Source organism: Lathyrus oleraceus, chromosome 3 (assembly GCF_024323335.1).
Source record: "Lathyrus oleraceus cultivar Zhongwan6 chromosome 3, CAAS_Psat_ZW6_1.0, whole genome shotgun sequence".
In the NCBI taxonomy this organism is placed as follows: Eukaryota; Viridiplantae; Streptophyta; class Magnoliopsida; order Fabales; family Fabaceae; genus Lathyrus; species Lathyrus oleraceus.
Genome location: NC_066581.1, coordinates 226,598,285 through 226,611,978, shown reverse-complemented (window position 1 = coordinate 226,611,978; position 13,694 = coordinate 226,598,285). Strand labels below are relative to the sequence as shown.

The 13,694-nt window shown below is 34.5% G+C and overlaps 1 protein-coding gene, 1 non-coding gene and 1 pseudogene across 4 annotated transcripts; all 3 read right to left on the bottom strand.

Annotated features, from left to right (window-relative positions):
- Positions 1-3,240: 3,240 nt before the first annotated feature.
- LOC127130546 (protein DMP8-like) lies at positions 3,241-3,931 on the bottom strand (annotated as a pseudogene).
- On the bottom strand, positions 3,828-4,050 carry LOC127134282 (small nucleolar RNA U3). The gene has a single exon (XR_007808033.1). It is a non-coding gene; the product is annotated as a small nucleolar RNA U3 (small nucleolar RNA).
- Positions 4,051-6,335: 2,285 nt separating this feature from the next.
- On the bottom strand, positions 6,336-13,421 carry LOC127126455 (peroxisome biogenesis protein 6). 3 transcript variants are annotated; one of them, XM_051055385.1, is made up of 16 exons: positions 12,860-13,418; positions 11,586-12,215; positions 11,267-11,510; positions 10,929-11,064; positions 10,444-10,627; positions 9,642-9,833; positions 9,260-9,544; positions 9,009-9,080; positions 8,364-8,450; positions 8,135-8,257; positions 7,881-7,991; positions 7,758-7,796; positions 7,543-7,664; positions 7,314-7,458; positions 7,042-7,122; positions 6,336-6,905 (listed from the first exon to the last, which is right to left on the bottom strand). In XM_051055385.1, the coding sequence occupies exons 1-16, from the start codon at positions 13,076-13,078 to the stop codon at positions 6,816-6,818; spliced, it is 2,760 nt and encodes a 919-aa protein (XP_050911342.1). In that variant the 5' UTR covers positions 13,079-13,418; the 3' UTR covers positions 6,336-6,815. The 3 variants fall into 3 exon arrangements, with proteins under 3 accessions (XP_050911342.1, XP_050911341.1, XP_050911343.1); XM_051055384.1 differs by having other exon boundaries at positions 11,267-12,215; positions 12,860-13,421; XM_051055386.1 differs by lacking the exons at positions 6,336-6,905; positions 7,042-7,122; positions 7,314-7,458 and having other exon boundaries at positions 7,556-7,648; positions 12,860-13,420.
- Between the last annotated feature and the right edge of the window lie 273 nt (positions 13,422-13,694).

Sequence of the window (13,694 nt, the reverse complement as noted above, 5' to 3'; positions counted from 1 at the left end):
TTTCAGAAATGTGAGATGGAGTACGGTGTCTATGTTCAGCATACTTCTGAAGGAAATATGACTCTGGTATGTTTATATGTTGATGATATACTGTTGACTGGAAGTTCTGAACAGGAGATAGCCAAGTTCAAGAAAGTTCTGATGAATGAATTCGAAATGACTGATCTAGGCAAAATGACATACTTTCTAGGGATGGAGTTCAGATACTCTGAGAAAGGTATTATTTTGCATCAGCTCAAGTATGAATTAGAACTTCTAAAGAGATTTAATCTGAAGAATTGTAAGATTTCTGTCACACCTTCTGATACAAATCAGAAACTGGATTCTGACTCTGATGGAAAGGATGTGGACGCTACAACCTTCAAACAGTTGGTTGGTTCTCTGAGGTATTTGTGCAATACTAGACCTGATATTTATTATTCAGTTGGGATGGTTAGTAGGTTCATGAGTAAACCTAAGTGGTCTCATTACCAAGCTGCTGTCAGGATTCTGAGGTATATCAAGGGAACTCTGAAGTATGGAGTATTATTTCCTTCTGGAAGAAAGGATGAGTCAGAACTTCTGAGTTATTCAGATTCTGATTGGTGTGGAGACAGAGTTGACAGAAGAAGTACGTCTGGATACATATTCAAATTTCTGGGAGGTCCCATTTCTTGGTGTTCCAAGAAGCAATCTGTTGTGGCGTTGTCAACTTGTGAAGCTGAATACATTGCAGGTGCTGTTGCTGCATGCCAGGCTGTGTGGATTCTGAATCTATTGCAGGATCTGAAGATTAAAGTAAACAAACCTCTGAAGCTGATGATTGACAACAAGTCTGCAATCAATCTTGCCAGAAACCCAGTGTTGCATGGGAGAAGCAAACACATTGAGACCAAGTATCATTTTCTGAGACATCAAGTTCAGAGGGGAGTGTTAGAAGTTGTACACTGCAGCACTCAGAAACAGTTGGCAGATGTTCTGACGAAAGTTATCAAGACTGATCAATTCCTCAGATTAAGGGATGGAATTGGTGTTACAAGTTTTGATGGAATATGAATTAAGGGATGGTATTAGAAGTAATTCATATTTATTAGTTGCACTATTTTCTTAGCCCCTAAGTTTGTTAGAGGGTATTTTAGTATTTTATCCTATTCTAGTAACCCTAGTGTTAGCTTATAAATAGGGTGACAATCATTGTAACTTTTATCATGTTTTTGTAGCCGACATTCTCTTAATAGAATATTTCCATTCATCATCTATTCTACCTTTGCACCAACAGAATGAGGATAAATCTCTAGTGAGATCTTTCTATCCGTATCTCTTTTATTTTTGTTATTTATTTTTTATTTTGCATCTTATTTCTTTGTTTTGTCTCTTTTCTATAATTGTGTTGCTTTATTTCTTCTTATTTATCACTTATAATTAGGGGTGAAAATAGGTCAGACCAACTAAGAGGGACTTATGGCCTAGCATACACTGGCTCAGACTATAATATATTTTTTTAAAATAAAAAAGGTCTAGACTTTTTTATATGCATATTTATATAAAATGTTATCGAAAATTATTTATTTTAATAATTTAATTTTAGATATTTTATTAAATTAAAAAAAAATATAAAAAAAGATAATATTATTAATTAAATAGGATGTAATATAACAAAATATAGTATGTCATTAGGAATGTGTTATAAAAGTAAAATAAGATATTAATCTCTAAATCTTCATGTCCACGTTAAAGTGATTAAATAAATATTTATATTGTATTTTAAGTTTGGGAGCCCTTCCTGCAACAAAATTGAATAATTTGAACGTGGCAGCTTCCTTACCAGTTACCACACAAGTGTGTTGGGGGTATTATGCATATCTTTACCCTTTTTACAGATTCCAGTAAAATCTACATTTTGATTTTAGCTACAAAGAAGAAAGAACACAACAATGGAGACATATGCATGTGGTATCCAAGTCTTATTCTGTGGAGCTCAAGATGAAAGCATTTCGGATCAAAAGTGTTGATGATCATTGTAGAAGGTAACTTAGTTGTACAATGATCACCGCTTTGCTTCTTTTCTTTGAAGTGATTTAGTTGTAATTTTATGAAAAGGTTAGAAAATTGATAGATGAAAAAAACAGTGTTTATTGCAAAACTCATCAGAACAAAAATTCTATTTTTAAATAATTTGGAGGTAGAGTTTCTTGCTAATTCTATCCATAAAGTCCAATTAAGGCAGAATTAAACAAAAACTTCAAAATTAATTTAAGAAATTAATGTGGTTTGATTTCATACTAATAAATATTTAATATCTACCTGAATCAAAATATGAAATGAAACTGAATCTATATATTGTTGGACCTAAAAATTAATATATTGATAAATCAACAAGAAGCCATCAAGATGATAAACTGATTATTACTAAATAGTAAAGAAGAACTCACAATGAAAGCAATGAGAAAAACTAATAAAGCTCCGTTTATTACTAAACACGTCGGAGAATACCAATTATATCCTTGTGCATCTTCTTGTTCACGTTCCTCATTATGATGATGTTTTTAAATCATAGGCAACCACAATATTGTTGATGTGATAGTCTCTACAACCTCATTAGATTATAATTGCGGTGTAATTTGAAATCACACATTTTTTAACATTAGGGAGTAGAAACTACTTTAGACCGCTTCACCATGTTTTTCAAGTATGTTCTTCAAAAATATTAAAATTTAGAATTCCAAAATTTAATATACTTATAAAAATCATAAATTATATTTTTGTATTTCAAAATATTTCCAATCAAAATTCACTTGCAATTGACACTACGCGCATCGCAATAACCGCATACGCAACAACCGTAACTGCAATTTAAAACAATGGCGGCCATAATATTGCTGATGTAAAAGTTTCTGCAATTGAATCGGATTGCAATTGAAGCGTAATTTGAAATCAAACATCCTTCCACTTTAAGAACCACACAGTAAACTTTGCCTAAATTTCTTCATATGTTTCCGTCAAATCTCAAAATTTCTAACCACAAAACTCAATTTCCTTATGAAAACCATGGATATAACTTAGTGTGATTCTGCCAGTATGTTTATTATATTTGGCCTTTGCAAAAACAAAAGAAGATAACACATTCAGTGATTACACTATGATTCGAATATATCAAATGTTACTATATCTGAAATTACAAAGTCTTCACATTGTTTAAACATAAATGCATGATATATGCAAACAAACAAACACACAAATGAATACATATATACTGACAAATTAGGCAGACATGCATCCAATTCCATGTCTTGAAGTAGGAAAAATAAGGAACAAACCGCTACAAACTATTCCAATCATCATTGGAAAACTCTCCATAATTTGATCCATCTCTCTTTCATGTCCAGGAAACAAACAATTAGTAACCCTATAATCCGAAAAAGCAATAGCCACAAACACCATAACCGACATAACCGCATGCACAAAATCTTGAAACCCTACCTTATACTTGTCATCTTTAGGAACCGAAACAGCGAGTCCGGGTTTGAAAACAGACATGAAAACTGTCTGTAAAGTGAAAGAAAAAACAAGAGAGTGCACACATGATTAAGAGGAAATGGATCATGATGGTGTGAATATGAGTGCATTGGCCATTTCTGTAGATTGATGGAAGGACCATTTCGAATGTGATGAGTGTTCCGGTTGGAAGGAAGTTTCCGAGTAGGGAAGTTTTTGAGAGGGTCTTTTGAACACCTTTTGCCATTATGGCGCGACGCTTCTTCCCGGGTTCCGGTGGATCGGACGACTGGGTTGTGACGGCGCCCACGGCCTCTTGTGGCGGTGGTGTTATGAATGAATAAAAAAAATAGAGTCTGTCATATCACCGTACGACCACCCCGTACAGAGTAGACTGCACAAGAGCGATCATCTACTGCACAAGATGCCATATCAACCTGACAATCATCTCAGCCATTAATCACGCTCTGATCGCACGGTCTCTTTTCTTCATCCAGACTTTCATTCCTGTCTCCTTAGAAATCAAGGATACAGTAGTACGAGCCTATAGAACAGATCCTGTTCAAGTAAGGTCGTGTCTATTGGTCTCGTCTTATCGTTATATAAACATTTTTTAAATGCCTAAAGCAAACGATGTGGGACTCTTTCAATTTCTGAAACGCCTACTATACTATATTCTACTCACAAGTTTGGCAAAACGTTTCATGAATTTGTCGAAACTCATTATGAAGCTTATTCAAGATTTTAAACATCAACCATTAACGATACAGCAATTAAGATTCGTCGTTGGTTATTTTTTAAATCTTGGTTGTAAAAACATGAGAAAGCATATGTTTATTTGAGTTAAATACTGACCTCAACTCAACAGCAGAGTTTAATTGCTTCAAATGTTACTGTTTATTTAACAAATGAACAACTTTAAGTTTTCTTAACATGTCTGCATTACATTGTAGTGATGCATACACTACCTTCCTCTTGGGGTGGAATTACCATGATTTATTAAGGCATCACATGTTGTTTGAAACATGCAAAGATCTTTAGTACACCTGATGCAGCTGCAATTAAGATTGCCTAGGCATCAAAAACTTTAGGTTGTTTCCGTTGAACGTCCTTTAAATTATAACATTGGTTGGTTATAAAACATAATGAATGTTGTTTTGGGTCATTCAAAAGCTTAACTGGTTTCCTTTTTCATCATATTTTCAGATAAAAAATACTCATCTCAACTGATAAAGGAAGGAAGGTGGATCAATGATTCAAACTATATATGTATGTGCGCTATGTTCCTGTCCAGAATTTGATGTCAATATGCAAAACCTCTTGTATCAAGTAAAATCTATCAATCAGAAACAGAAAGAAAATATCAACAACTGTGAAGGATAAATGAATGAGGTGGGTTACATTGTCATATAGCTCCAGATTTTTCTACCTCAACTTCAACTATCATCATCTAACAGGCTAACATAATGAATGTTGTTTTTGGTTATTGAAAAGCTGAACTGGTTTCTCTTGTTATTTTCTTCTCTCTTTGAAGTAAAATACAGTACCAAAAGTATGTTAAGTAGTATATTTTAAGACCAACAATTTCTCTTGTTTTCTCTCTTGAAGTAAAATGTTGCTCCAAGATTTATGACTTGGTTATATTTATTGTTTGGCCATATTTGTCGGGGTTTTCTCTTCGCACCTTTAGTGGTGAAGAGATACATGTATGAAACCCGAAAATGTTCTTGGCGTAGTTCGGAATTAAACTTATGTCCAATACACGTCAAACCACTTTGTAAGTTTGTCGCTCTCATTTTATCAAAAAAAATAGTATGGAAATCGATATCTATATTAATGGAAAAGCGAGTATGTAGGTTAAGTTTCAGACTAACCCTTTAACACATTTTAAATTTATGATAGCGTGTTTATTTCACAATTCAATGGATAATCCAAAAATTAAGTTCCGTATTAACCCTCAGCACAAGGTGCGTTCGCAGTACGGTTTTGACGTTAAAAGTCATCTAAACCGCAAGAGGAAAAAAAGTGCGGTTCGATTTGATTTAGTTGGCTTTTAAAAATAAATTGAACCAAATCAAATTAAATCATTCGTACACATATTGAGGATATCATAATTTTGTGTTTAGTAATTCATACATTTATAATTCATACATTTATAATGCATACATTAAAGATAATTACAATTCATAATAACTAATTAAAATTCATAATAACCAATCTTCTGTTTTAGGAACGTAAATTATTTACAATCCCCCGTTGGTCAAAGAACATTAATTTGCTAACAAGAAATTGATGTTGTGGGCTGAAAGAGCCTTAATAAGAATCTATGTGGTCTATAATTGACTATTGACATGAGGAAGTGATATATAATGAACCTCAAGACAAAGAAAATAATGCAATTTATCAAGATGTTTCATATTAAATTAAGCTTGTAGCTCTTATTTAAGTCCTTGAATGGAAACATGATCAAATCATCAACATACATAGGAACTAAGACAATTCTCATAAATATGTTATGAATAAACAAACAGGAATCATACTGACTTTGCGTAAAGGAGAACCCAAGTATAGTGGAGTGAAACTTCTCACACCATGCTCCTTAAAGCAGGAATGCCATGATGAGTACAAAAGTTGCAGTTCAGTGCAATGAGGAATGGTATTTGGACACGCGATGTTTTCACCTTGAGCTTTCATGCATCAGCATATCCACTGAAAATTACACACAAAATGTTTTCACCTTGAGCTTTCATGCATCAGCATCAGCTATTGTTATCCATTACAGATCTCAGAATGTTCTTTGAACAACAATTTGTTCAAATTTCACTTTGCAATAGTGCTATACCCGCCTAAACAAATTGAGATGCTAGTACCAATTCTATATATTTATCTTTTATAATACTGAATAAAAATTATCCAAGACAAACATTTTTGTATATTTTTCTATACAAATTACTCACTTTTACATTCATATTGTGCAATTGAAATAAACATGGTGGGTGTATTGTATATTTATTTTCCAAAAGATAGTGATGATGATTAGGATACGGGAAGCTGTTCACTCATCTATTTTGGTTGTGTGCCCTATTACATGGTTGGATGCCTACTATATACAGAAAATCGGAAACACATTCCATGCAGTCCCATATTTAAAGAGCTCGATTGTCCGATCTGATAGATTGCACACTTATATTCAGATTTGGTGAAGCTGAAATGTAAGTCGTCCAATCTTTAATCATATGACCAAAATTGTTTGACTGTGTGTCTGTAACTGTAAGAATTCGGGCTCCCTACTATACTGGCAAAATTAATGGTTGATGATTGATTGTTTATCAGTCCAAAACTCATTTAGAGGTGCCTTCAAACTGATCTCTAAGAAGCTCGTACTTCTTAAGCTCTGCCGTCGAGAGGGAAGGCTGAAGCTCTTCTAAGACCTGAAAATTGCAGGAAATGTCGGTCACACAACACAATTGCATACTAGAAAACTCTTGAGATGGATAAGTTGATCTAGCGTTAGTTTGCTCGGCGGATTAACAAAACTAACAATAGAAATTACAACTTGCAAGTTACCTGGACAAAATCATCGTATTCAACAACAATAGAATTGGCTTCATTATCTGGGTTGGAGGACTCTGGATCTGCATTCAAAACCTAGAACAAAACAATGAGGTTAAGTATCCCCTCAATTCACACAATAACATCTCAATTCACACAATAACAGATGCATGGATACAAGCTGCTATTTCCTCCTTATAGTGATAGCAAACTATCAAACTATACGCAATGACAGGCCTAATATCAAACAAAATGTTACAAGAACCAGTGATCCTGGCTTGACTTACCCTGCGTTTTGCAGCACGGAACCAAGCATCTGCACACAAGGCATACATATCTGCGCCGGTGAAGTTTGGTGGGCATTTTTTTGCGATGGAGTAAAGTGAAACATCTTCATGCAATTTGAACTTTCTCGTAAGAGCTTTCAGTACCCTGAGAGAGATGTGCATAGATAGTACCATTCTATCAACAATCGATACTCTTCGTCAAAGGAAGCTAGAAAAGCAGACAACTTACCGCTCTCTGTAAGATGCATCAGAGTTAACGCCAACATATAGCAATTTATCAAAACGACCAGGGCGAAGAAGTGCTGGGTCTATCAAATCTGGTCTATTACTTGCACCTATAATAAATAGATCCTATTAAGCCATCAACAAAGAAAACACTTGTTAGAAGCAAAATACAAAAAGAAAAAAAAAATACTTAGACAAAATTGGAGGATATAAAAAAACCTGTGTTGAATCACTTAAGCCGTCAATTTCTGCAAGCATCTAATAAAGGGAAACACAATTTACATCAGGAAGTCCAAAGAAAATGTTTAAGACACCACGGTCTTACTCAGAAAAGGAAATCACCTGCGAAACCACTCTGTCCATAACACCCCCAGAATCTCCGGAAGCTCCCCGAGCAGGTGCAAGAGAGTCCAGCTCATCAAAGAAGATGACACATGGACGGGCTGATCGGGCCTGGGAATTATATTGAAGTTTTATTTTATTAAAATGTTTACCTTATGCATTTTATGTAGTCCACAGAAAATTGAAACACCCATAAAACATTCAGTTGAACTTAAGAAAATGTTTAGAACAAAATAACCAAAATATTATTATACCTTCTGAAAAATGTCTCGAACATTCTTCTCAGACTCGCCTATGTACATGTTGATCAGTTCAGGACCCTTCACACTAAGAAAGTTTAACGAACACTCCGTAGCAACAGCTTTTGCTAATAATGTCTGACAATAAATAAATAAAAAGAAAATGATGCAAGAAAATTTTTGTAAGTAAAGGGTAAAAAATTTGAGGTAGAAGGTTATCATTTAAAGGTACTCTAGAACTTACTTTGCCAGTTCCAGGGGGACCATACAAAAGAACACCCGACCGCTTGCGTAGCCCAGATGCAAATAGATCTTTATGCAAGAGAGGCAACTAAAACACGTAATAGAGTGAGTCAGTTATTCAGAAATTGCAGAAAATAAATAGTATCTCCAGAATAGCATATGATTGAGTAAGATAAATCTTAAAATATAGAAAAAATGAGACTGGAAAATAATCTGAAAAAAGAAAAAGTGATATGATAAAGTATAATATAATCTATGATTTAGTCTTGATAATATAGCAGAAACAGGACATTCAATCTCTTTTTAGAAGAAACTAGTCTTGACAACTTCCATGTTGAACTTTAGGAGTGAAGTTCATTCATATTTCAATTTTGACTCTCCAAAAGCACCTTCTTTCTGCATTCTTTTATCTGAGTATACACTAAAATGCAATTCAACTCAGTCAGCTTATGAAATGTGACATTTATGAAATGCTGACCGTGTAAACATAACCACAAGTTCCTTTTTACACCAAATATATTTTCAAGTTGACATGGGAGGCACTGTTTTCTGCTATAGTAAGCACAACTTCAAAAGTTTGAAGTTGCACTTCCAAATTAGGGGGAAAAGTGATAACTGATGAAGTTAAGACATACAAGAAGCCCACCTGAACAGTATCCAGGATTGATTTTTTGACATCTTCAAGCCCACCAACATCGTCCCATTTTACGTTTGGAACCTGCATAAAAATCCATACTTCAAAAAATTCATGCATTGAAGAACTAGTTCTCCCATAAGACATATTACATACTAATGTGCAAAATTTCCAACAATAAAAAAATGGTATATTAATCTTGATTTTAAACATCACTCAATAGAAATGAAAAAACAACACAAAATCCTGATTGCTTAATTTACCTTTGGAGTGCCCAATGCTGACGCATTTCTTTTCTTTGATCGTTCCAAAGCATTCACCAAGTCTTCTTTCCCAGGTTTTCGAGCTGAAACTTCTGACTCGTTGTAGTCCTCTGTCACCTTTGAACTAAGAGAACTATCTGCACCTTCGGGTTCAACTTTGTCTACTTCAGCATTGCTGCTGGGAAATAAGTTGGCACCAGCATCTGCAATTAAAGCACACATATCCCTGGGCATGAAACCAGATGTCTGTCCAACTATTTCTTTTACAAAACCCTCTAAATCAGTCTGAAAGAAGCAACAATGCAATTGTTTAAAATCAACAAAAGGTGTAAAATTTGTATGGAAGATATAAACACGAGAGGAGGTTCTATTCCATACTCACATTAGAGTGGAGTCCATAAATATTTTCCAGTGAATGCAATAGCATCTCAGCCCTTTGCTCTTCTGTCAAAGGCCCCATTTTCGTTTCATGGCTAAAGCAGCGTCTGATGGTTGAAGGTAGACCCTCTGAACTATCAGCTGCAGCAATCAACAGGACCTGATGCCCACTTGTCTTTTCAACATTCTTCTCCACCTACACCAGCATGCTGTAATAATAAATACCTTAGCAATTCTAGTTAAAAACAAAAGGAAAACATAGGTGCTGAGATTTTTCCAATCGTGAATTTGATTTACTACTTGACTGGCCTAATGAAAAAGACATATTGACATAAATATAGATTTGTGTATATCCACTAACAATCTAAGAAGATTATAATTTTAAGGGGACGTATTTGAGGGTACACTGCATGTTTAAGGCCACTTTCTGTTTCTGCAGGTTGTGTCTTCTACTCTTGTTATTATTAAAGTATACTGCATGTCACATGATAGATAATACTTCATCCCTGATAGAAATAGTCAACTTTAGATGCTTGAATCTCTACAGAGAAATTTCCTCAACTTATTAGAGTTCCCAGTAGCTAACTCCTTTTCATCAACTTTTCTTTACTATAACAGGAATTGCTATTACTGCTTAATAATATCTTACTCGTTGGCTTCTTTTGGTGTTCACTGGTTTTACTTTATTTGATTTACAATACAACAAAACATACCATTTGTGATGTACAGAACAAAGAGTATAGAAAAATGTTATAGCTCAAACAGTAGTTATAGTAATAGAAAGTTTCAACTAAGTTAGATCTTACAAATTCGCCGTTTGATTTCATCAGAGAGTTACTATCATCATGTTCACCAACTGACTCAGTGAATTTCCTAATAACGGATGCAACTTCAGATGTATTGCCTCTTTGATCATTTGGTGAAATCTCAGGGGAATGCGAATCTCGAAATACCTCAAAATGACGAAGAAGAAGTATTGTTGGCGAGTATCTGTAATAATATTATCCCATAAGAGCATACTAGATGTTTGGAGAGAATAACATATCCAAAACATTTAATATTTAAGCCCAACCAGACGATCAAATATGTGGCTCAATTAAAGCCTGATATCAGAAAAATGTTGTGCGGAGAAAAACAACTGGGGAGAAAAAGGAAGATGGATATATGATTGAAATTATTTGCTCCTGTCCTGATAGCTATGTATGCGAATCCATGCCGGAAATAAAAATTGCATAGGAACAAAGTTCTCAATATAATATGTTCTTATCATTCCTAATAATCTATATATTACCTTTGAGCAGTCTTGAAAGCTTGAGCTAGAGCAACGGATGCTCTATCGGAGCCCATTAGATCGTGACAGTTATATTCCACCACATGCAGGCCCAGTCGGCGGGCAACATATCTAACAACGGTCCTTTTCCCACAACCTGCAAAACAGGTTGTTCAGGAATATATGCACAATCAATGCAATCCAAACACACCATTAATTTGACATTTTCAAGCCACATATAAATATTTCAAATAAACAGCTGCAACAACAACTGAGGATATCAGATGGTAATTCATTATGATGAATAGGAAAAAGTACCGATTCCTATAGAAAACATAACCTGACAATATAGAACACACCTGCCAAGCCATATAATAACACCGAAACTCTAAACTTGGAAGAAAGTGCTGAAGGGCATAAAGTTGGTGCAAGTATTGAAGCCAAGATCTTCACTGTGTCCCTTTGCAAAGGCACGGGCCCTTCTGGTCCAGCAATTAACAAATCTGGAGGAAGGGCGGATTGGGAATTCCCTACCAACACCAACGCAGTTAAGGTTTTATTGACACGGAGAACTGGTTCATCTGATGGTTCCATAGCAATGACCTGAAGATATACGTTACACTCTAACAAAGAACCCAACACAGTTTCAAAAATATAAGAAAAAAGAGGTAGACGTACCTTAAAACAGATACGGTTGTCATTTTGCTTTTGTGTTTTTTGGTTACAAGGAATGCATATAGTGGAATTACAGTTCCAACTAATGCTAATTCCGAAAACATCTCCGCTTGACAAATATCTATCGACTTCAAAGTACTTCTGCAATGCCAAGTCAATCAGGTCTTGCCGTTCTTTGGTTTCAACATCTGAAATTGGTTTAATGGAATCAAGGATGCCACATTCTGGTATCTTCACAAAAGCAACCCTCAGAAGGGAGGCAAATCTGGGAGGTTGAGCGAGTGGCACCAACTCTATATTAATGACCAAATCTTCAATGCTTTTAGCATCCTCATCATCACCCACTTGACATTGAGGTTTGAAATAGAACGACAAAGCATCTTGGCCGTGGTGAATAATGGATTTCAAACATGAAATGTGCAAGTTAAGATTAAAGGCCAAAAGAGGAGACAAATAAGCAATTTCACCATTTAACAAAGGGCCATTGAGAGGGAAATCACAAGAAGGAAAAACAAGCATTATTCTAGAAGAGGATGATGAGTGATCAATGTCAAGGGTGTCATTGCTAGGAGGGTCAAGAGCAATAGCCACTGCAACTCGCTGCGTGTTCATTTCAGCATTTTTTATCAAAACCTGTAAAAATTCACAATCAATACTATTACATTTCAACATACAAATCAAGAGTGAATATTATTTTGTTCAAAAAATTGGATGCCTGTGGCAAACTAGTCTCTAAACTTGCGAAAAGATAAATTAGTGCTTAAAATTGAAAAATATCAATCACATTAGTTCCTCCTTCAATCAATTAATTTTGATGAATCTATTTACTAAGCTAAAGATAAATGAAAGCACTAAACAAGTCTATGGAAACACACTCTAACTAATTGTGTCTTAAAAAACGCTTCAACTTAGTCTTTCTAACATGTTAAGGCATTGTTTCTATAAACAACTTAATTAAGCTCTTATAGCATAAGCATTTCTTATAAACAACTTAATTAAGCTATTTTTATAACAAAAGATAAAACAAAGCCAAACTAATTTTATATATGCTATAAATTAATTTCATAAGCTAATTTTATATAAGATGAAAACAACTTATAGTACATAAACACGACGAGAGAATAAATTGATTCACTGCCTACAGTATTAGAAATTACTTCCAATTCATAAATTTTGTGAACTTGTCCAATCACTACAATTTTGATTGCTAAAAAGGTGATTCACAGTAAAAGTGAAAAAATGACAAATTAAAATGAGGTGTTTTTGGAAAGAATTACCGGTGAACCAGAAGCGATGGAAAGTCTTTTGAGAAGAGAAGTGGAGAGAGCAATGAGTGCAGAGTGGTCAAGAGAAGGCAATTTGTTGGATAATCGGAGAATTCCAACTGGTAAATGCAAGTTGGGAAAATCATCGATTGAAGAAGTGGAAGACTTCAATAAGGAATTGATGACATTTTTAGTGGAACACAGAACCAGAGGCTTTCTTCTCTCCACCATTTTCTTCACTTGTTCCGTTTTCTATTGAAATTTTCTTTTTACAATGTCTATATCTGTGGCGGTGTGAACGAGGTAACTTACTTGAAGTGAAAATTGATTGGTTTTTTTAGAAGTGGAGATGATGAGAAACACGATCAGAAGTTGAATTTTGGGAGAGTAGTTGCGTGTCTGCCGGAAATGGAGTAGGAAGGTGGAGCTAGGGTTTTCTGAAGATTGTGTTTTTTACAGTAGAAGATGAAGAAGATGATGATGAGAACTTCTTCTGGGTCATATTCATCTAACGGTCAATATGGCTTTGTCCACTAGGAAGATTTCAAAGCGGTTAGATGAAAGAGACAGTTGTGCAAAATTAAAACTTAATCATATTTTACATATTTTGCTATAAGGACCTCCTACTCCTACTTGATGCAAAGGAAAAGAGAAATACGGATGGATAAACATTTTAAATTTTTTTAGTTACTATTTTCATCTTCTTCGAAAAAAATTTAGGAAAAAATTTCATCGAAAAAAAATCCACATTTAATATTGAAGTTTTTAATTTTTTTAATATTATAGTTTCTTTATCTTCCTTACTTATTTTTTTAATTATCTTTTGCTAGGATCCAAAGAGATTTTG